Source organism: Silurus meridionalis, chromosome 6 (assembly GCF_014805685.1).
Source record: "Silurus meridionalis isolate SWU-2019-XX chromosome 6, ASM1480568v1, whole genome shotgun sequence".
In the NCBI taxonomy this organism is placed as follows: Eukaryota; Metazoa; Chordata; class Actinopteri; order Siluriformes; family Siluridae; genus Silurus; species Silurus meridionalis.
Genome location: NC_060889.1, coordinates 18,813,139 through 18,835,353, shown reverse-complemented (window position 1 = coordinate 18,835,353; position 22,215 = coordinate 18,813,139). Strand labels below are relative to the sequence as shown.

The 22,215-nt window shown below is 38.0% G+C and overlaps 1 protein-coding gene across 1 annotated transcript in view; it reads left to right on the top strand.

The window, feature by feature from the left end:
- Positions 1-21,777, top strand: part of slc8a4b (solute carrier family 8 member 4b) — a 58,871-nt gene extending 37,094 nt beyond the window's left edge. The window contains exons 6-10 of the mRNA XM_046851921.1: positions 13,211-13,317; positions 15,819-15,940; positions 16,588-16,687; positions 16,972-17,244; positions 18,553-21,777. Of these exons, the coding sequence (XP_046707877.1) occupies positions 13,211-13,317; positions 15,819-15,940; positions 16,588-16,687; positions 16,972-17,244; positions 18,553-18,932 (982 nt within the window). The 3' untranslated portion in view covers positions 18,933-21,777. The remainder of the gene's footprint in view (positions 1-13,210; positions 13,318-15,818; positions 15,941-16,587; positions 16,688-16,971; positions 17,245-18,552) is intronic.
- The last annotated feature ends 438 nt before the right edge of the window (positions 21,778-22,215 follow it).

Genomic DNA, 22,215 nt, shown 5'->3' with positions numbered 1-22,215 from the left:
TCATGACAATGTGAGACAAATGCAAACTCATAATACAACAAATACAAAGATCAGGCATAATAAAATGACATAACATTATGACTGATAAAGTGAATAACACTGATTATCTCTTAATCATGGCACCTGTTAGTGGGTGGGATATATTAGACAGCAAGTGAACATTTTGTCCTCAAGTTGATGTGTTAGAAGCAGAAAAAATGGGCAAGTTTAAGGATTTGAGTGAGTTTGACAAGGACCAAATTGTGATAGATGGTTAGATGACAGGGTCAGAGCATCTCCAGATATGCAGCGTTTCCAGGGCTTCGGTGGTCAGTATCTATCAAAAGTGCTCCAAGGAAGGAACAGTGGTGAACCGGTGGCAGGGTCATGGCTCATTGATTCATGCGGAGAGTGAAGGCTGGCGCGTGTGGTCCGATCTAACAGGTGAGCTCCTGTAGCTCACATTGCTGAAGAAGTTCATGCTTGATGGGCCAGGACTGTTTTGGCAGCAATATTAGGCAGGTGGTCATGATGTTATACCTGATTGGTGTACACAGGCCAATAAAACCCTAAATTGAAAAAGAGTTTGCTGAGTGGGAAAGAAGTGCAAAAAAACTGTAAACAATTGGCCGTGATATCACTTGATTGTAGTAGCAGCAATATGAGTCATAATAAGGAAGTGTCCCATATGTGTAATTATAAAGTGCAATAAGTCAGTGATAGGTGTGCAGTGGTAGCTGTAGGAAGGTTTTGAGTAGTCCAGGTGAGTGTTTACAGCCAGTGTGTTGAGTATTCTGACTGCCTCAGGGTGGCATGGATACTTTGATACCTTCTGCCAGAAGGGTGATAATATCCATAAAAATTAGATAGGGGCTTAGTATATGCCTAGTATAGTATACACAGTGTGGTCAGTGGGTGGAGCTGGCCAGTAAGATGTTTAGTTGGCCAGGGGTCTGCAATATTTTACACCAGAGGCTAGTGTGATTGCTGGAATTTGTTTGACCAAGCGGGAGTAAACCTGTTACAGCTGAGTTTGTGAGTTTAAATCTCAAATATGCCAAGCTGCCACTGTTGGACCCTTGAGGACTGCCATTAACTCTTAACCACTAAAAAGGATCTGCCAAATATGTAAATGATTACACAAGTGGAAATAGGTTCCTTGCTTGAATGAACTTGGAATGAAGGCCCTTTGCAGCTTGCTTATAAATAATTGGGATTTTAGGGTTGGGATGAGATCATGACACTGATACAAGCTTGATGGAATTTTGCATGTATGTCATATATAGCTTAGGGGTCATTTGTGATACAGGTGTACCAGAACAGAGTGACGTAGCTAAATGTTATCACTGTAACTTATGAGTCCAACATGCAAGAAGGATAGCCGCTGCCACTGTGCCCTTGAGCTAAGCCTGTAATTCCTGTGGGACCGCCACAGTTTTTTAGCTGAATGATGACACTTCTGTGTAAATGACACAATCAGGAAGTGCCACTGTGTCTGAGAGCAGTGGGCAGGCAAGAAGTAAGTTTGAGGGTTTGAAATGCTGTCAAGGAAGCGAAAGCCAGCATCTAGTGGGTCCCTTGTCATCCCTTAGACAGACAGGAAGGGTTTGTAGTGTGCAGCGAGTTCTGCTGGGATTCTGATATTTAGGCAGAATTGTGCACCATTGCAACAGAAAACTTGACTCCTCTGGAGGACGACTCCATAATGACAGACAGGAAAATACAAGATGTGTGGTTCGTCATGAGAAACATGCTGCCCTACCAAGCTATAACTCAGTATGTGCTAGTACCACTATCCATCAGACAACCGTCTAATTATCTAGTTACTACTTCTTTGATTGTGGCAGACACTGAAGTTATATTGCTGTGTCACTCTATGAGCAGTTGCTATCGGCTACCTCAGTGGGAAACTGCAGTGGTTTGAATGTACCATTTGGTCTGTGGCTAAGGGTGGTTTTGTTGAGCTGTATTTTTGGCACTATATTATGTAAGTTATCCTTGAGCTTTATAGCTTCTTTCACTTCCTTCTCAAGCCTCCAAACTCCTTCTAACACGAAAGTAGCTCAATTAGCATGAAAGAAACAAGTGTTGATGAGGCAGTGTTTTAATTTATTTTTAGATAACAGACTTTTGTACACATATTTGAGTGAGTGTGTAGTTGTGTGCTGGCAGTGTGCTGGATTCAAACAGACTGGATGCTGGCTGAAGCAAGAAGAATGGAGAGTGTGACACTGTAGATTAGGAAAGTGACAGAAGTAGAACAAGGACATGCTTTGCAAGAAGAACGAATTAGGATCTTAAGGGTGCCATAACATTAATTTTACATTAATAATACATTTTGTATTATTCTGATTATAACGGAAAAGTCTCTTTGAAAATATTTACATTGTGCTGTATCGAATGGGATTTGCTTTGTTTTATCCAAATCTCACAGTTTAGCATAACCTAAAAATCTGTGGTTCCATTATATTTGTATTTATAACATTTATTTTTTAGCTGAAATGTGCAAATTTCTCAAGTATATGCAATCTATAGTCATTATTTGCTAGAGGCTCTTAACAATCTACAGTCTACAATCTGCAGTCTACAGCTAGCAGTCTTTTTTGGGTATTTTTTTTTAAAGCTTGTCACCTGTGGATTCAGATATTTTCCTCCACTTTAGTTATTGCTGATAGACAGCACACGTTCAGGCTATAGATTTTCAAATGGATTTAGGTCAGGGGCTTTAACTAAATGAGTCCAGATGGTCTCGCTTATTCCTAGCAAGCCACTCCATGGTAGCTCTGACTTTATGCTTGGGATTATTGTCCAGTTTAAATATGAATTTCTATCCAAATACCAACGTTTCTTCAGGTTTATTCTCAGAACCTCTCTGCAAGCATCATCCATCCTTCCCTCTATCTTGACTCATTTCCTAATCCATATTGATCTAAATTCTGCTCCATCATGCTTAACATCTTATATAGTGTTGTTTTGTTTTTAAAGCCATGTTGACATTCATGCAAAAAAGATCTGCATTTGTTTCATATGACCACAAATTGTCATGTTTTGTGTAGGAATCTTCAGGTGTCAAACTTTAAACAGGACTCCAGCCAGATAAAGTCTTTTAGAGATATAGGTTTTTACAACCAGTCTACAGTATGTAGGCGAGAGTATCTTTGATACTGTTGTGTGGGCATGTTTTTCCTTTGTTGGTCATGAAATCCTGTAGGTCTTTCAAAGTTGTCCTTTGATTCCTGATGGCCTTTTTACCCATCATCTACTTTTGATGAATGCCCAGATTTTGGCAGTTTGTTAGTGGTGCCACACACTTTTCACTGTGTAATGATAGACTTAACAGTACTCCAGGGTATCTTCACAACCTTGGAATATATTTTTATGTGACCTATGTATCTTTCACGGTGATGTTTTGAGAGGGCTTGGAACCAATACTGATGCCCTTGTGTGGTACTGCACTGGATCCTAATGTTATTTTCTCATTAGATTTGGCTAATACTTATCTAAAATAATAAATATGTTTAAATATTCGCTTAGTAAAATGTGTATAGATGATCGAAAAAATATTTTTTTTGTATTTTTATTTCAAGTGAATTTGAAAATGGTAAGTATTTGCCAATAGTTGTTAGAGTGGATTTTCTGTCACGCCATATTAAAGTCTTTATTTTTATTTATAAGTACCTCATTAAATAAGGAGTAAGCATTAAATATTGATCTCATTCAGACAGCATAGTGGTAGAGGTGGAATTAATTAAAATGTTCTATTGACAAATGTGGCATATATGCTGGATTATGTTTATATGTAGCATATGCTTGTGGCAGAATGTTAATGTCCATTTTACAGTGTATAGATAACATTTTTTAAAGATAGGTTCATTGTTGTTATTACTTGCATTATATGTTTACCTCTAGTGATTTTAATAACAGAAAGAACACTCAAAAATATTTATTTTGGCTAAAACATTCTAAATGAGATATAGCCTTGTTAATTAAATGCCATCTTTCAGAAGTAGTCAAATTAGTTTTACATTTTTCAATACTATCCAAACCAATCAGATTTGAGAATTCAGCATCGATGTATAATATTTATATGCTGTTTAATGCAATTTCTGAATTTGGTGGCCACACATTTATAATAAACTTGTTTACCCGAGTCTGGTGAATTTGCAGAAAACGAGAAACAATTTTTCACTGTTAGAGCTGCAAGAGACTGTTTGACAGTTTATCCACTTAGAAGCTTGTAATATATCTATCATTTACTCTGCTTAATTAGCTAAAAGCATGCTCAAAAAAAGGGGGTGTATTTTTTGCTACATAAATATAAGAAGGCATGTTTGAAACTGTTTCATGGGGTTCACTAGATGTTTTTTTTGAAAAAAGATCTCCCTGGAGGAGTGTAACTTCAGCCAAAATACATACACGAAAGTGTCAGCTTTGTGTAAAGCTGCCAACTCTTCAAAATATCTTTTTGTTTGCGCTGATGTGACTCACACAGCATGCCTACTGTTAGCATAGAAACACTGTTACTACCAAAGTCTGCATTGTTTCTATATATTAGACAGCTATCTAGAGTTATAGCCTAACTATGGCAGGCTGAAGGCAGAGCATTGAAAGCAGGTAATGATTTTGCAACTGGTCAACATTTACAGTAAGCTACTGAAGTTAATGTAGGACAGTCTCATCTGACACCAGTGTCCCACATTAATGAAGTATTTACAATAAAATTGTGTAATACTGGCTCTGAAATGGAGTTATATAAAAGCTGCTCATTAACAAGGTTAATACTTCCACCTGTGTTTTCTCCCCATCTTTTCACTTGAGCTGTGACCTGATTAATCAGATGGAAAAAGGAAGACACTTGAGATTACTCAGCACTTCAGAAAAGTTTTAGAAAAGTGTTCAAGGGAATAAGTGTGAGGAAAAACAATTCCATTCAAACCACCTTATTCCTGATTCCTATTTGACTAAATGCAAATTGTGCTGGAAGAGGGGAAAAAAAAGCCGAGTGTGTGTGTGTGTGTGTGTGTGTGTGTGTGTGTGTGTGTGTGTGTGTGTGTGTATGCACAGCCTAACTTCTTGCTGTGCGCACCCAAGCAAGAAGACACGTTATTCTGATTTTGTTGTGACTCTGCTTGCAAAAGGGTGCTGCTAAGCTATGTTTTACTTCACTTATAATTGTTCTTGCTGGTGCTGTATGTTAATTTAAGCCATGGGATGATCACAATTTCTATTAAAATATATTTCCTATGTGACAATCTGTAATTCTGGATCCTGCACAGAAATAGGAATTTGTGTCACTGCTGAAGTGAAGAAAAGCCTGGTTCAGTATTTTCTTAATATTTAAAAAAAATTTTAAGCGTTGAAACGACAAGAAAAGACCATTTTTATTGGGATTCCTACAGACAGGCGAACATTTACAGCTTTTCTTTGTCATGTAATGACAAGGTAGTGGATTGTGCTTATCGATTACTTCTTGCCATTGTGTGCTGAATCAATAAAGTTGACAGAAATTCAACAAGGGAGTGAGTCCTAGATGTGTGTGCGTGTGTATGTATGTTCGTATGTGTGCCAGAGAGAGATAAAGAAAGAAGTGTAAGTAAGCAGCCAGACTGGAGGTGTGACGGGATCAAAATTCAGGAGAGATATAGATACAGAGAAAGCAGATGCCCTGTCGGCATGGTGAGGGAGATGATCAGTAGACCCTGCCTTAAATGTGACCTCGATCCATCGCATGTTCACCTTCTGCTCCTGATGAGACATCTCGATGAAATCCCTATGTAGTGTGAGAGCTTTGGGTCGGACTGTCAGCCCTGCAAAATATTTTTCAGCTCATAAAACATTTATAAGCAAAAAGGGATGAATAGGTAATGAGAGAGAAAAAAGTGAAAGGGCAAGAAAGAGAGAGAGAGGGATTGAAAGTGAGCTATGAGGTTGTTTAAACATACATGAAGACACAGGAAAGAATTGGGTATATTATAGATAGCAAGTGAGGAAGAGCAAACTAGTTTCTCATCGAACGAAAGGAAGATAGATAAACCAGTATAAATGTTTAATGAAAAAGAAAAAAAAAATACATTTGACATTTTAGCCAATGGGTTGAATGGTTTTTTTTTTTTTATAAAGAAAAAAAATGTCCATACTAATCATATCTTTGAATTTTTTTAATCAACTTTTTTTGTTTTTGACAACATCGTGTCGTACTTTATAGAAATTTGCATGACTTAACTTATATATTAACTATAATATTATAGGGTCTGAAAGGTTGTAACTTTGTGGTATGAAGTTACATTTAGTTCCATATAATTTAAAACCTGGCATGATTAATGATGATAACGTTTATTTTATATATGTATATTTAAATGAAATTCAGCTACATCAGCTGTTGGTATTTCTATTTATAAACAAGAGCCATTATGGGAACAATAGACATGTTTAAGAAATTGGTGATTTTTTTTTCCGTTCAAAATGTTTAACTCAACTCAAAACCAAACCATCTTTCTCACACACTGTGAATGTGTGTTGCTCTTAGTGTGTACGAGTGTGTTTGTGAGTGTGTGTAATTACTGGTCTTGAGGTGTGGTCATATGTTTATTTCGAAAGCCAGAGAGCAACTTTAAAATCAAAACCTCTAATCTTTTCCTGTTCAGCAGCATTGATGAACTGTTCACTTGTATCAGTGTGGTTTGTGAATATTTGAGGATGCTAAGCAACATCCTCATGGGTTTGGATGTTTATTCAATCCAAGATTAAAATCTATGTCCACATGAAAATAAAAATAGCAAACTGTTGAAAACTATTGTCTTCAGGTTAATATTAGAATTTTGCTGTTTAAAGTCTCCTGAGTGGCACAACAGGAAAAGGAAAGCATGGCCAATTCTGCTCAGTTGGCTCATGGCCATGGATGACTGTGGCATTGTCAGGATTTAAAATTGTGATTTTTGCACCGGTGACACAGCCATTCATGGCCTCGAGCCAAAGGAGTGAAATTGCCCATGCTCCCTGGGTGGGAAGGATGGCTTCTCTGTCAGTCACTGCAACACTCGCTGGTGTTTGTGAGCTCATGTATGCAGAAGAAGGTAGATAGCACTTTCATTCAAATGTGTTACATTGTGCTGTGATGGAGTCTGAGCAGAATTTTGATAAGATGTGGTTGACTGGCTTTATATGTCTCAAAAGGACAAATGTGTTAGTTTTCACTCTCCCTGGGTGATAGTTGTATGAGAAACTAGAGCTGACTGCTGGGTAGAAATTGGCAGGTGACAGAATTGTGGTGAAAAACATTGCTGTTAGACTGAATTTTGAAAGCTGAAATAAAATATATGGTCTTTAAGATATTGGTTTATATTTTGGAAATATTTTTAATGAGCATTGGTTTGTGCAGGTGTTGATTTGACTTGTTTGGTTTATTTATTTCGAAAAATACACCATCAATTAAAACCAAGTTACTGAAAGTGACTCAGTTCTTAGTCCTTGTGTAAAAAGGCCCTTGAACAAAGCCTTTAATACTTTCTGTTCCAGGGGTGCAGTATCATGGCTGAACCTTTGCTTTGACCAAAGCTTTGCAACAAGCTGGGTTATGCAAAGAAATCATTTCATTGTGCTGTAATGTGTATGTGGCATGTAAAAGCCCCTTTCTTACTGTCATTTAAGTAAATCGTTAAGTCTTTCTGATTTGTCTATTCCCATTCTATCAAATTACTGCATTTATGAATATGTTTTTTTAGCTCAATCTCATAATGCATTAAGTATAGTAATAGATAAGTAATAGATATTATATTGACATAAGGTGGTGTTATGACACTAACAAAAGAATGTCATAACAACTAACTTTGTAGCTCTTATATTTCAGTACCTGTATTTCAGATAAACTCACTTAGAAACTGATGCTACATCATTACTATTGTAAAGTGTGCTACAAGTCAGTTGTCAACATAAATCAGTCTACACACTGTTATAACTCACCATATGGCTAATAAAAATGTATTACCCCTAACCTAACTGTTATTTCCACATGATATCAAATTAAAAATGTCTTCGACAGCTGATTCCTGATGGAACAAGTCCTCATAAATGTTTACGCAGGTTTTTGTTACCCTATTAACGTTACTCACAAGAAAGCAATAAAATTAGCAAATCTCTCTCTTTTACGCACATACTCTCTTTTTACGTACACACTCTGTTTACCAGCCAAGAACTGATGTGCAATTGCAAAGACTTTTTCCTGGACTTAAGTACTTAAGTTTTTTATCAGTATCTGTACTTTATAATAATATTTATATTTTAAGAAAATGTTCTCCTACTTCATTCTATTTTAATGTGTAATGTCTTATAAGTGTTTTTCTTTACTACTCATATAAGGTGAATATACAGTTTGTGTTAAATGTGAACTTGTTGTGAGACCACAACTGTATGTTCATGAGAGTTTGCGTGCAGTTAGGTTACTCTTTCCTTAAAAAGGCATGATTTGCAGGAGAATGGATTTAACGAATTGACTTAAAGATTGAATACAGTCCCCAAAGATCAGTACTTTCGTTATTTTAATACTTCAGTACATTTAAAAGCAAATACTGTACCTTTTGTACTTTTACTCAACTGGAAATGTAAAAAGAAGTAATTTTGTACTGGAGTGATATTAATGCAGGTTATTTGTAGTTTTACTCAAGTACAGTATGGACCTTTTAAAGAGTAGATTTCGACCCTGCAAACATCCCGAACCATCTAGAGATGTGACAGCGCCCTTTGGATAGATTAGATTTCTTTGAACATTTAAAGGCTCTGGCATGGAGGAGTTGGTGTTGGATCTATAAGGATCTCAGATGTTGATCTATTTTATGAGTTGTTTAATGGCTCCTGGTTCAACATGTCAACTGACTGTGTAAGACTGTAGAAAGGGCATTACTAATAATCACACGCTCAGGTGCTCATGGTGGTTCTCTCAAATTTATAATCACACTCTTGATAGCACCCAAATGAGGATGGTTCCCCTTTTGAGTCTGGTTCCTCTCAAGGTATAAGCTATAAAAATAACCTTGAACTTGAAGTACAGGAATGTTGTACTTTGTGAAAGAGATAGATAGATAGATAGATAGATAGATAGATAGATAGATAGATAGATAGATAGATAGATAGATAGATAGAATGATAGAATGATAGAGAAATTTAAGACAACTGTATTGCTATAGGCATTTACTAAGCATCTTAAACTCCCCAGTACTATGTGCTTTGTGTTCACTCATTTTTATATAATTGTATAAATACAATAGATGTAGATGTTTCAACTGTTCTTTCTTTAGTTTTAATTGGTTTCTTTTACTTGTCTGTCTGTCTGTCTCTCTCTCTGTCTCTGTCTCTCTCTCTGTCTCTCTCTCTCTCTCTCTCTCTCTCTCTCTCTCTCTCTCTCTTTCTCTCTTGCCACGTACTGTAATGTATGTGGCTTCAGTAGTGAAGCACTGAATCAGGAGTATGGGGATGGGGTACATTGAGACTTGCAGTTCATAGAAAGGATGTAAAGACACAAACAAGAATAGAGTTGTATTCAGTATGGTGAGAAGGCCTAGAGGTTGCATTTGTGCAATATGCAGTTGATGTTCCTTTTGGCACCTTCTGGACTGGATGTCTTTTATGTACTCGACCTTGTCACTGTTAAAAATTTTGCACTGGAGATGAAAATCAGCACCAAGGCCAAAGCTCTTACCCAAAAAAGAGAGACCTTGTCCCTGGTGCAGGACTTGTCATGGGATCTTATTTGAAATGTAATGGAAAATGAGAGTGTGAGACTGATAAACAGATCAGCTCAGTGGTAGCAGAGGATAACAGTCACTGTTCTGGTCTGTGGTGATGAAGCAAAAGCTCTGGTCAATCTATGACCCTATACTCACCTATGATTGCAAAACTGTGGGTAGTAACAAAGGGACAGAAAAGACTGTAAGCAATAGGTTTCTTTGATGTTGCCTTGAGTTGCTAGACTCATTCTCTATGGAAAAGGTGCAAAATAAATTTGTTCAGCCCAACTACAAGGTTCCCTCCTGATTGGCTCCTGCTGAACAAATACCCTGGGGACTGACCCAGAACCTGATGGCAGATGTCATCTCATAGTTGGCTTAGAAACAAGTGTGGATCTGCCAGTAGTAGCTTAAATCTTTAGCCAGGGATAGAGATGTCTGGACTGACCTTCTCAGCTTATTCCCAATGAATGAATAATGAATCAAATTGAATTTACACTACAAAAAAACAGGAATGTTAGAAGATAGTGGCACTGTGGCTCTCTCAGAAACAACATTCCACAGTGTTTTTGCAAACTTGTGCGACATCTAAGAGGAGCCACACTGAGGCAAGCTTATAAACATACAGTTCTATCCTCATGCCCCACCATGAAGCAAGATAGTTTGTTTTATTCGGAGGGAGCACAGGCTGCGTGTGGCTGTGTGAGTGTGTTTGCATGCATGCATGTGCGTACAGGCGGGAGCAGGTGGTGAATTTTGGAGAACATGAGCAGCTCATAAATGATGGATTTCTTAGACCCTTTGCCTGTATGTGGCCTAATTTATTTTCACCCTATTTCTCTGTCCACATACATACACACTAAGAGGCACAATAAGCAAATATGCAGGTTTATCTGAACTGTCAGATAATCTGTTATCTGTCAACACACACACACACACACACACACGCACACACACGCACACACACACACACATACACACACAGACACACACACACACACTAGATTTGCAGTTATTAGTGGAACATGGAAATGCAGAAGATTTACATTTGCATGATTATATATACATTTGCATGATTAAATTATTAATGCTGTTTAGTCTATGTACCACTAGCAATGATTATACTAAACTGTTCTGTGTTTGTGTGTGTGTGTGTGTGTGTGTGTGTGTGTGTGTGTGTGTGTGTGTTGTTTCACAATGATCAGACATGAAATCTCCAGTTGCAAAGCAAACAATACTTCGTTTAAACTTTAGTATTGCGTATGTATAAGAGAGAAATTGAGAGTTGTGTCTAAATATTTCTCTTTTAATAGCTCTTTTTGGCATTATCGGTCAAGCAAGTTCAGCGATAAGATAATTTGTTTACAGCTAATGTCTGACTCTGTGTAAGATGTTTTGTGTGAATTTTGCAGGCTTCCCGCTTGTGTGCGCTGTAAGAAGGCTTTCAGTCTATCTCTCTCTCCAGCAGTGGCATTGATTCTACATTGGCACCCTTAAGCGAATGCGTGTTCCCCCTGCTACTTTGAGGGCTTTTGGTTTGATTTAATGCCACTCTAAGTGGATGACTTTTGAAAACTGGCTTTTTTATGCAAAACACTCAGAGAAATGAGAAACATTTGTCACTGGTTCTTTAAGAGATAGAAGAATGTTACTCTTCAGGTGGCTGTACATGGCAATAAATCACAGGCCATATGCTCTTTATAGCCACCACACCCTATGATGAAATCCCTGCAGCCTTCTGTCTTTGCGTGTGTGTGTGTGTGTGTGTGTGTGTGTGTGTGTGTGTGTGTGTGTGTGTGTGTTAGACAGAGTAGAAGAAGGAAAAAGACAGAGCAGACAAGATCTTAATTGTGCAGCTGGATTGTTTTCAAGAAGGCGAGCAGGAAAATCGAATAAGAGAGAAGCGAAAAGGAGCAGGCAAGAGGGGGATGGAGAGTAAGAAGTTAGAAATGATGAAAGAGAGAAAACGAGGAATAATAGTGGAATGAAAGAAATCACATGAGCAAGTGGAGGGAAACCAATTTTCAATTACTATATGTAAATAAAAAAACAGTTTTCATGACTGTCTGTAAAAGGAATGAAAGGAAAACTGAAATATACAATTGATATTGTATTTGAACTTTTTATTCAAATGGATTTTGTTGGATAAGCTCATGGAGTCAGAATTCACAGCAAAAAAGTTTAAATTACATTTCTTTTATTTTTTTTTATGAAAATGGCTGACAAAGGGGAATATAGGTGTGCTGTAAGTCTGAGAGATACATTATTTAAATGCTGCTATAATAAAAAAAATGAAATTAAAAGTATTTAATGTAACAATTGTTGTAGTGACCTGAGTCATTAAATACTGATTGGCTTAAATGAAGGAAGATTATATTTCTCACAGTCAATTTTTTATCTTACCTGTTTTTTAATAAAAAAAATATATATATTATTACTACATAAAAGCTCAGTAGCCATAGGAAAAAAAAAAAAAAAAAAAAAAAATATATATATATATATATATATATATATATATATATATATATATATATATATATATATTCTATATTTAAATAGGAAGACCTGCCTAAACTTTTAATCATTTACTAGGTAGCAAAGTGATGGTGGTGTAGCAGTGGAATAATAATTTCGCTGCATGGAAAATTGGCATTGCAGACAGACATCTGCTTTATTGGTGATTTTCCTGTCAATATTATTTTCTGTGAAGTTTGTAGTACTGTGTGTGTGTTTGTGTGTGTTTGTGTGTTTGTGTGTGTGTGTGTGTGTGTGTGTGTGTGTGTGTGTGTGTGTGTGTGTGTGTGTGTGTGTGTGTGTGTGTGTGTGTTTGTGTAATAGACAAAAGAATGATGAGTTCTAGTTTACTTTCTACTGCTGACTTTCATTACTATGTCATCTAACTCTGTGTGACAAGAGACAAAGAATTATATGTTCTGGTTTATGTAGTTTCTGTCACACTTTTGTCCTTTTACTCCTTTTTCTCTCTGTCTCTGTCTCTCTCTCTCTCTCTTCCTTTCTTCCTATGCGTGCTTATCAACCATATCATTACAGTCAATCACACTGGTCCTTAATGATTTTGTTTCTCTCTCCCTTTTTTACTCATTTAAACTGTTTCCTCTTCATCTCATCACTAGTTGATCTTGATCGCTGAGCTGCACACTTTCCCCTTGAGCCTGTTTCTCTCTTACACTCAGTCATTATTTCTTCTTCACTCTCCTTAAGTAGCTCTCAATCTGTTGACTGCTTCCTGTGCAGATGTACTGCTGTGCTGAGAGGTTTTTCTGTGTGTGTGTGTGTGTGTGTGTGTGTGTGTGCGGGCATGTGTGTGTATGTGTGTGTGTAAAATGTGTAATGCGTAGAAGAATAAATCTTTGATGCATTATTTGCAACCGAAATATCGGGGTAAGATGTGCATGAATACATTCTACGATTAATGGATGGAGTGTATTGTTACCATCAACCCGGGTTTGTTGCATACCTGTTTACTGTTATTTAACTCTTTCTGTTTACAGGAAGATTATTGAAGTAAAGATCATTGATGATGAGGAGTATGAGAAAAACAAAAGCTTCATTATTGAATTGGGCGAGCCGCTTCTTCTGGAGATTGGACAGAAACATGGTAAAGTGTGTGTGCTACCTTAGTGTTAGTGGTGAACAATATGGAAGGAATAAAGCATTAAGAGGCATACTGTCTTAGTAAAAACACAATTCAGTTGGCCTTTAACACTCCAATGTCAATCAGTCAATTCTACAACTGCACTTTTCTGAGCTCATCTTACACCACGGCATTTGCTGATCCGATTTTTGTTGTAAACATATACAGTGGAACCCGGTTATGTCGATGTCCTAGGGGTCGCCAAAAAGCATCGAGGTAACCGATGATCGAGATAAACGAAAACAAAATGGCGGCAGTATATTAACGTGCTTGAAATTTCTTTATGTACATGATGTGCGTTAATAAATGAGAATGTGCATGCACGTGTTTTTGGAGAGTTTTTTTTACACAACAGCATTGCTGCGATTTGTTTGATGAAGGCATGCTATAAAATGTACATACGTTTGTTAACAACAAAAGGCATAAGTGCACCTACTAACAGCAGAGATTTACCAGTATACAATACAAACCACCGTCCATTCTCCATACAAACCTTTATTATATTCTCCAACATTATAAACACACAGATCGCTCAAAAAAAAAAAAAACAGCGGCTGCACAGTGCCGTCTCACATTTAGTCCACATGTGGAAAAAAAAAAAAAAACATAACTAAGTGTCTGAAAACTTATGACCATCAGGCTGAAGTAATCCGCACAAACACACAAAGCAAAGTGTCCGAAAAAGCCGACCGGCGGCACGGCGCGAAGCCGGAAAAAAAACCCGGAAGATCCAAAACCGAACCCGAAACCAAAAACGAGGGACAGAAAGTCTCAAACGTGAACGGCCGAAGGGGGCGTGGCAGGTGCTTTCTCGGCCGCTTTCTCTGAAGCTCCCGGCTTCAACTCCTTACCGAGAGAGCCGTGCTCCTTACCGAGCGCGCGCGTCGCTCCTTACCGAGAGAGCCGTGCTCCTTACCCTGCTCGCGCGCTCGGTAAGGAGCACGGCTCTCGGTAAGGAGCGACGCCGCCGCCGGTAAGGAGTTGAAGCCGGGAGCGCCGCGCTCCCGTTCATCGCATAACATTTAACAAAAAAATGCATATGTGCACTTACTAACAGCAGAGATTCACCAGTATACAATACAAACACCTGTAGTATCTGTAAGGTTTGATTTTTCCGCCACTTTCTCGAGTTCTTCTGCGGCTGCACAGTGCCGATCGACATAACTGAAGTTAAAATTTCTTATTTTTCCCCCCTTGTGTTTGAGATATCAGGGTTCCGCGACATAAAAAAAGTCGACATAACCGATAAAAAATGCGTAGAAAAAGCGAGAATTTGGCGGTTCCACTTCAAAAACGTCGACTTAATAGGGTTGTCGAGTTAACCGAGGGCGAGATAACCGGGTTCCACTGTATCTATATTTAAATATATTGTTAAAAACATACACATTAGGAACATGTGCAGCATCTACATATATTAATGTATTAGTGATACCTCTAGAAATGATAATGATTAAGCAGCTGGAGCTTTTCTAACGAACAAATAACTGAGAATTCAACAGCTCTGTGGTACAAACAAAAAACCTTTCCCCAGTATTCACAAAGGAATTAGTCAATAATATAAAAGTCCTGTCTAATTTCAGAAAAGTATCTATGCAATATATATCAGTAATCACCTCACAATATCACATCCCACAGTCCTCAATTCTTAGTCATAGTAGCTCATGTTTATTCTCTCTTGGGTAGAAGCCACAAGGCAGCTTGATTGTGAAAAAAAAAATCCTTTTATATAATCAGCACCATTAATGACCATCAGACCTCAGACACACACAAGCCTTAACACATGCGCTGTAGAGACACTTTCTAATGAGACGACACTTATTATCAAACATCTACCTTAGGAATTATCACATGGCTTGATGTCACCCTCCTCTTCACAGTGTGTGTGTGCAAAGTGATATTGTATACTGTATATTCACAGGAAACCACAGTCATTAGTTTTTACATTCAGTTTAACACATGATCTATAACAAGGTTTTTAAGAGAGAGAGAGAGAGAGAGAGAGAGAGAGAGAGAGAGAGAGTATTATTCTTTACTACTAACTATAGAACCCTTATGAAGAGAGTAAAAGGAAATGACATTTCTGATTTGTCTTGGTTCACTTTCTAGTACATGCTCTGTACAAATTTGTTTTTTGTATTACTTTATTTTATTTTATTTTTCTTATCTTATTTGTTTATAGCACCAGCACACCTTGACAAATTATTTGTACATGCAACCTATGATGCGGAGCAGCATTAGGTGCATTAATACTTAGCTGCATGGACATTTATTATCCTGGGATTATAATTGGCTACCACTGGACCACCCTGATTCTTCTGAGATTTATTGAATTCCTGCTTTTCAGGAGCTAAAAAGACACATGTATCTCTGTTACCTCTCTGTTAGCTAATTTCTTTCTAATCAGTCACTGTTAGTCTCTGTCTTTCTCTTTCTAGCTCTCACTCTGTCTGTCTCTGTCTTTTTAGGTGATTCCAATGAGAACAAGCCAGCTGTGGGAGCAGAGGAAGAAGTAGCTAAGATGGGATGTCCCAGTCTGGGAGACCACACCAGGCTGGAAGTGGTGATTGAGGAATCCTATGAGTTTAAGGTAACCAAAATGAAAACTAAGGGTAGTCCAGTGTATGCTAGGGGTATGCAGTGGTCATGCAGTGATACATTAGAAAACCACAATCGCTTTGGCAGAGTAATTTGTTATTTATTTTTTATTATTTTTGCATTTATATTAATTGCTGTTCTGTCTTGTAATTCCTCAACAAGCTATGCAGCCCTCATTGTTCATAGAATAATTGGTATACAAATAGTATCTAAATAACTTCAGCAAAAATAATCTATTAGCCTAGCTACAATATGTTGTTACATATTACAGTTACTACATTTCTTATTCTAATGAATTATAATTATATATGAATTATTAAAGCATTTCGATTACAATACAACAGGGGGTAGTTTTCCAAAGAAGAATTCAAATATTTGTCACATATTAAAAAACTCAGTGTGACCCAGACAGCTGGACATTTTGTGTTTATCCAATATGATATTGAAGTCCAAAGTGCGTCATTATAGCTATAAGGTCTGCCATTACATTTCCTTCCTATATATGAGTCTAAAGACCAATTGTATTTTTACATCAATAGATATTATTGATTTGTAATATTAATGATCAATATATAAAGTACACTTGTTTTTGTGTGTTTGTGTGTTTGTGTGTGTGTGTGTGTGTGTGTGTGTGTGTAGAGCACAGTGGATAAGCTCATTAAAAAGACCAATCTGGCTCTGGTAGTTGGCAGCAGCAGCTGGAGGGAGCAGTTTGTCAGTGCAGTGACGGTGAGCGCAGGTAGGCTGAAACACTTGTCACTTAGAGCCACTAGATCTGAGTGCTTATCTTAAGATTATAAAAATATACTTACCCTTTTTGTGCTACTGAAATGGATAATTAAAATAAGCTAATGACTACACACAGGGGGTTAATCCAGTCTGACCTCATGTCAGTCCCAAGTGGTTTGATTGATGACTGATTCATATTTATACTACACTGCCCTTTCTCAGCTGTTATACATCATGAAATATTCATGCCCTATCTGCTTTTCCTAGTCTAAACTTTGCCCTTCGGCCCTTCAGGTAATGACGATGAGGAAGAGAGTGGTGAAGAGCGCCTTCCCTCCTGCTTCGACTACATCATGCATTTCCTTACAGTCTTCTGGAAGGTTCTGTTCGCGTTTGTGCCACCTACTGAGTACTGGAACGGCTGGGCGTGTTTCATTGTATCAATCTGTTTGATTGGCGTTTTAACAGCAGTGACAGGGGATTTGGCCTCACACTTTGGTTGCACCATCGGCTTGAAGGACTCCGTTACCGCCGTGGTGTTCGTTGCACTGGGCACATCAGTACCAGGTTTGTAACTGAATGAATGATGAAACAAGTGGGCAATTAATGAAAAGTAGACTGCTGGGGAAAAAAGGGTCCAAACCCAAAATGCAAAAATATTGAGCAGAAATAATTAATCAGAAATTGAGCAATTATTAACCAAATAGAGTAGATGTCTATCTGCTCTGTTAATCCTGGCTTCATTTATGAGCTTGTTATCAGGCCTTTGATTGGCTGCATCAGGTGTGGCACATATTCAAATAATGACTAATCTTTTAGAATTTTTTTTATTTTTTTTTTATGTTCACACAGACCTGTGTTTTTGTGTGAATAAGTCAAATTTCCCAGTTTCTAGACTTTTTCTTCAAACAGTTCACAGTATTTGTTTAATTCTTGCAATTTTGCTAACTAGTGGTCTGTTGTTAAAGCCATTCAAATATTTTTCCATGTTGGGCTTGGCTTAATTTTTTATGCCCATACATATGTTTTATGGCTCTATATTTGATGTATATAACAGCTAATCATCTTTATACTGATCTTTATGAGAACAACATAGACATGTTAAAAAGTAATAAATTGAGTGTGAATTATTGATTGTAATTTACATTAAAAAATCTAATCTAAGGTCTAATTGAGAATAAATGAAATCAGTAAATGCTCATGTGAAATTAGGTCATTTTAGAATGTTTTATTGCATCAGACAAATGTGTAGCTGCCACCAGGGCTGAAATGCCCATGTTTTTCTGTTTACTGTTAACTGTGTGGAGTGGGTGTGGCCTGGGAAAACCTTGACAGGATCTAACAGGTTTTCTCAGACTGCCAGGACTATTTTATAAAAAGGACTTTTTTTATATTTTCAAATTTGTGTAAATTATATATCATGCCCAGCCAGTAAATTTTTTTGTCCAGAAGGCTGGAATATAAACTGAATGCAAGTTAAGTCAATCTCAGTGCATCACACACAAGCACACACTGAGGATGAGTAGAACATGCAGAACTTGTACACTTAACTGTAATAATACATATAGAGCTTATGCAATAGCTGAATTAAGTGGCCAGCGCAATATTGGATTTAAACACACATGTAGGGAGTAATGAATGTAAATGCAGAAGAAGTGATGCATGGTTTAATTACTTCAGCCAGCTTGTTTACCAGCTTTATCTTTACGATGTGTGGAATCTTAATTTCCCTGACCATCCTTTCTCCACCCGCTGCAAATATTTATCTAACCTTTTATCATTATAGTATATTTCCAATAGTCATATGCCTGTTGTTACCTGGCAGCTGGACAAATTGATTTATTAAACAATATTCCTGTTTCCTCTCTTCCACAGACACCTTTGCCAGTAAGGTGGCTGCCATTCAGGACCAGTATGCTGACGCTTCTATTGGAAATGTGACTGGCAGTAATGCAGTGAACGTGTTCCTGGGCATCGGTGTGGCTTGGACCATTGCTGCAGTGTACTGGCAAAGCCAAGGCAAAAAATTCTTTGTAGACCCAGGCTCACTGGCATTCTCTGTCACACTCTTCACTGTGCTGTGTGTGGTGTGTGTGAGCGTGTTGCTGTATCGCCGGCGCCCCTCGGTGGCTGGAGGAGAACTCGGTGGCCCACGGACTTGCAAACTGGTGACTTCGTTCTTTTTCCTCGGTCTTTGGTTTATTTACATTTTGCTGGCCTCACTGGAAGCAAACTGCCACATTCCTGGATTCTGAGACAGAGATAGAGCATGTAAAGAGACTTTAAGTTTACTTTTCCCACTAGATAAGCAGTAACGTTTTAGTATTTAAATGAACTGTGAGTGTCATGTTCTACTACCCCCAATCCTCTCGGTTCTCTGAAGATGTACCTTACTGTGGATTGTTTTATCCCTTTGCCTTACTCTAAGACCTCTAAAATTGTCTATTCCAGTAACCAATGAGCCTTTTCTCTTCCCCTCCTTCCTGTATGAGCCAATTCAAAACTCCCATTTCAGATAGAAGGATGATGTTTTTCTACTCTTTTTGAATGGCGTCAAGTGTCAGTATTGTTATCGTGTCATTGTCATTACGGTATTTTCAAATAGACATTCGGGCCAATGGCCCACTATACACGTTCAAAATCGCAAGAAAGTCGTACGAAAAAGCAGAGGACGTGGACAGATAATAAGCAGGTCCTTTAAAGGAAGATGCACACTGAGAACATCCTAAGTCTGGACTCACAAATGCAACGTAAAAAACCATGAGACAGGTTTAAAAATGATTTGGCTGGTGCTGAAGATTACATACTATTTAAAATTGTATGAGCCGGATTTGCTAAACCTCCTGAAACCCGGTCGGATAAACAAGAGGATTTCCAGTGAAGAGTTCCCACTGACATATTAAGCTAATTTAGTCCAAGGACATTTTTTGTTGTTTTTTTGTCTGACAGGCTCGTACCTGAAGCTTGAGCATGCCGTGAGGAAGAAAGAGCCGAGTTATGCAGTGATGATATATATGGTCAGTAGGAGGTGGCATTCACAGCATGGACACCACCCACAACACGCCAAAGGGAGAAGTGTTACTATGGAAATCCTGAACAGAAACAGGAAATGACCTTTGCTATGTGTGTTCAGTGCATGTACACATGCTCTGTTCCTGCTTGTGTGTCTACACGGACTCAATGATGATGATGATGATGATTATTATTATTATTATTATTATTATTATTGTTATTATTATTATTTTATATTGATGACTTTGTTCTTTCATGTCCAAGCCCTGTGGTACTGTACGTTATCGGTCGTCACTGTGTTTTCTGTGGTCACGGTCTGTATTTGTTACAGCTGGCTTTACTCTGTGCTGTAAAGATAAAGTGTCTGTAACTATTTGTCTAGTGATTGAATAGGAGCAGGACAAAGAAACAGGGGAAGTTATGACTACTTCCTCCTTCTCTTCCTTCTCCTCCTCCTCTCCTCGTATCTCTGTATTTCTGTGCTCAGGATAGTCATCCATCACCGCGTAGAAATGGAGACAGGGGGAAAAAGAAATGAGTGTGACAGATTTAGTACTTGTGCAGATCTTTAGCTATTCTAAGTAGCTACTGATGCTTGATCCATTGTTTTGAGTGATAGAATGCGTGCGTGAGGTATTTTTAGCTATTCCTGTTGCTAGGCGACCATTGTGGAGTCATTGTCTCATGTGTATGCTCGTGTATTTGTGTGTTGAGCGCCTTATAAGGTAGATACTTTTCTTTCTGGCTGTCTGGTTGCTCTTAATAAATTGGCGTTCCAAACCCAAAGCATCCCGAAGCAGAGATAAGTGTAATAATTGCATTCCATATCCAGATAGCCGGAGTGTAAGTGTGTGAGAGAGAGTGAGAAACACAGAGAGAGACAGACTGAGATTGCTTGTGAATTGCTTGTGATTAATTATTTAGAAAACCAAGTGATCAGGAGAAAGTAGCTTTAGAGCAGTTACGATTGTATGTTTCACACACAATTTTAAAGTATGTGATGTGTGTGTGTGTGTGTGTGTGTGTGTGTGTGTGTGTGTGTGTGTGTTCGCTTTTCTCTTCCTGGCCTATTAATTTTACTTAGGTACTGACTCACAGAATTGCATCTTGACAGGCATAATGCAGAAGGCACACACACATTCATACAGATCAACCCTTAACATCTCACCGTACAGACATCATTCCACACATCTGACACACAGAAACATTTTCCAAGACTCCTCTCTTTATGTGCATGGACACACTAACTTGCGTGCAGACACACACACACATTTCCGTTCGATCAGAAGTGATTCAGCTGCAGTAAACAGTAGGTTCAACTACTTGGTCATTCCTGCTAAAAAAGGGTAGTGCATTTGCAGCTTTCTTTGCGTGATTTGTTTTAATGTACTCTGATTCTAGCAATATTTTGTTTTTAGCAGTAATTAATTTGAGTTATTTATGTATGAGTGGGCGGGTCTATGGGGTGTATTATGTATTTAATGATGTGGAGCATGTCCAAAAGCAAAAATAGCAAAGGTCCCCAGGAAGCTTTTATGTCACACACTGTGCATGTTTGTATTTGTGTGTGTGTGTGTGTGTGTGTGTGTGTGTGCTATCCATGAATTAACCATACCTACATGTTTATGTTCATTTCATCACCCAGTCTTGTTTTTCCTCCTGACCTGCTCTCTGCTCCAAAGCTCTTGAGTATTTCATTCATTTCTCTTTGCTTTTATTCACAGCGTGTTCCCATCCAAGAGTCATCAAGTGCTTTTCATCGGTGTAGATCTCATTAAGAATTTATCCGTTTATCTGCCTCCTTGTTTGCCCGTTTAATTCGAGTTGCTCATTTCGTGCTCTGAGATCCGGCCTCGTGCGGGAGCTTCTGTGTGTATGAGTGAGGATTGTGTGCAGGTCATCTAGAGACCTTGTTTGCTTGCAGCATTTGCATGTTTCATCATCTTTAACCTTGTTCATCTTCAAGTGTGCTTCTAGAAAATGTCAGCTCAAGATATTTTTAAACCGTAAGTGAGTTATGAAAGTTGTTTACAAAGACATTACACTTTCTTCAAAAAAATCTGAATTAAAATTTGAAAAGCGCCCTGATGATGCTGATGTGAATTGTAATTTGTGGATGTACTATCGGTCATACACACCCTGGAGTTTAAACAGCTTTATGTCCATGGGGTGCATCTGTATTGTGTCTGAGTGTGTGTGATTACCAGAGGCAAGAATTTCAGAACGTATCCCTGCGCTGCAAAGATAATGGAAAAGAACAGAAAATCACACAGGCGACATGCACATTAACACACAAAAATGTTGGAGCGCTCTTTAAACTGTTGTTTCTTTGAAAAGCATTTTGTCAGACACTCCAGAATTTCATGAAGAGAGAAACACTGTGTATTTGTCAGTATGCAGATGTTTCTCCTGTCAGCCTGTCATCCATCCATTCACTGGAAAGGAAACAAGAAAATGAGAGCAAGGAAAGAAAGAGAGAGAGAGAGAGAACAGAGTCCCTCTGAAAGGAGAGCTCTGTGTTTAAAA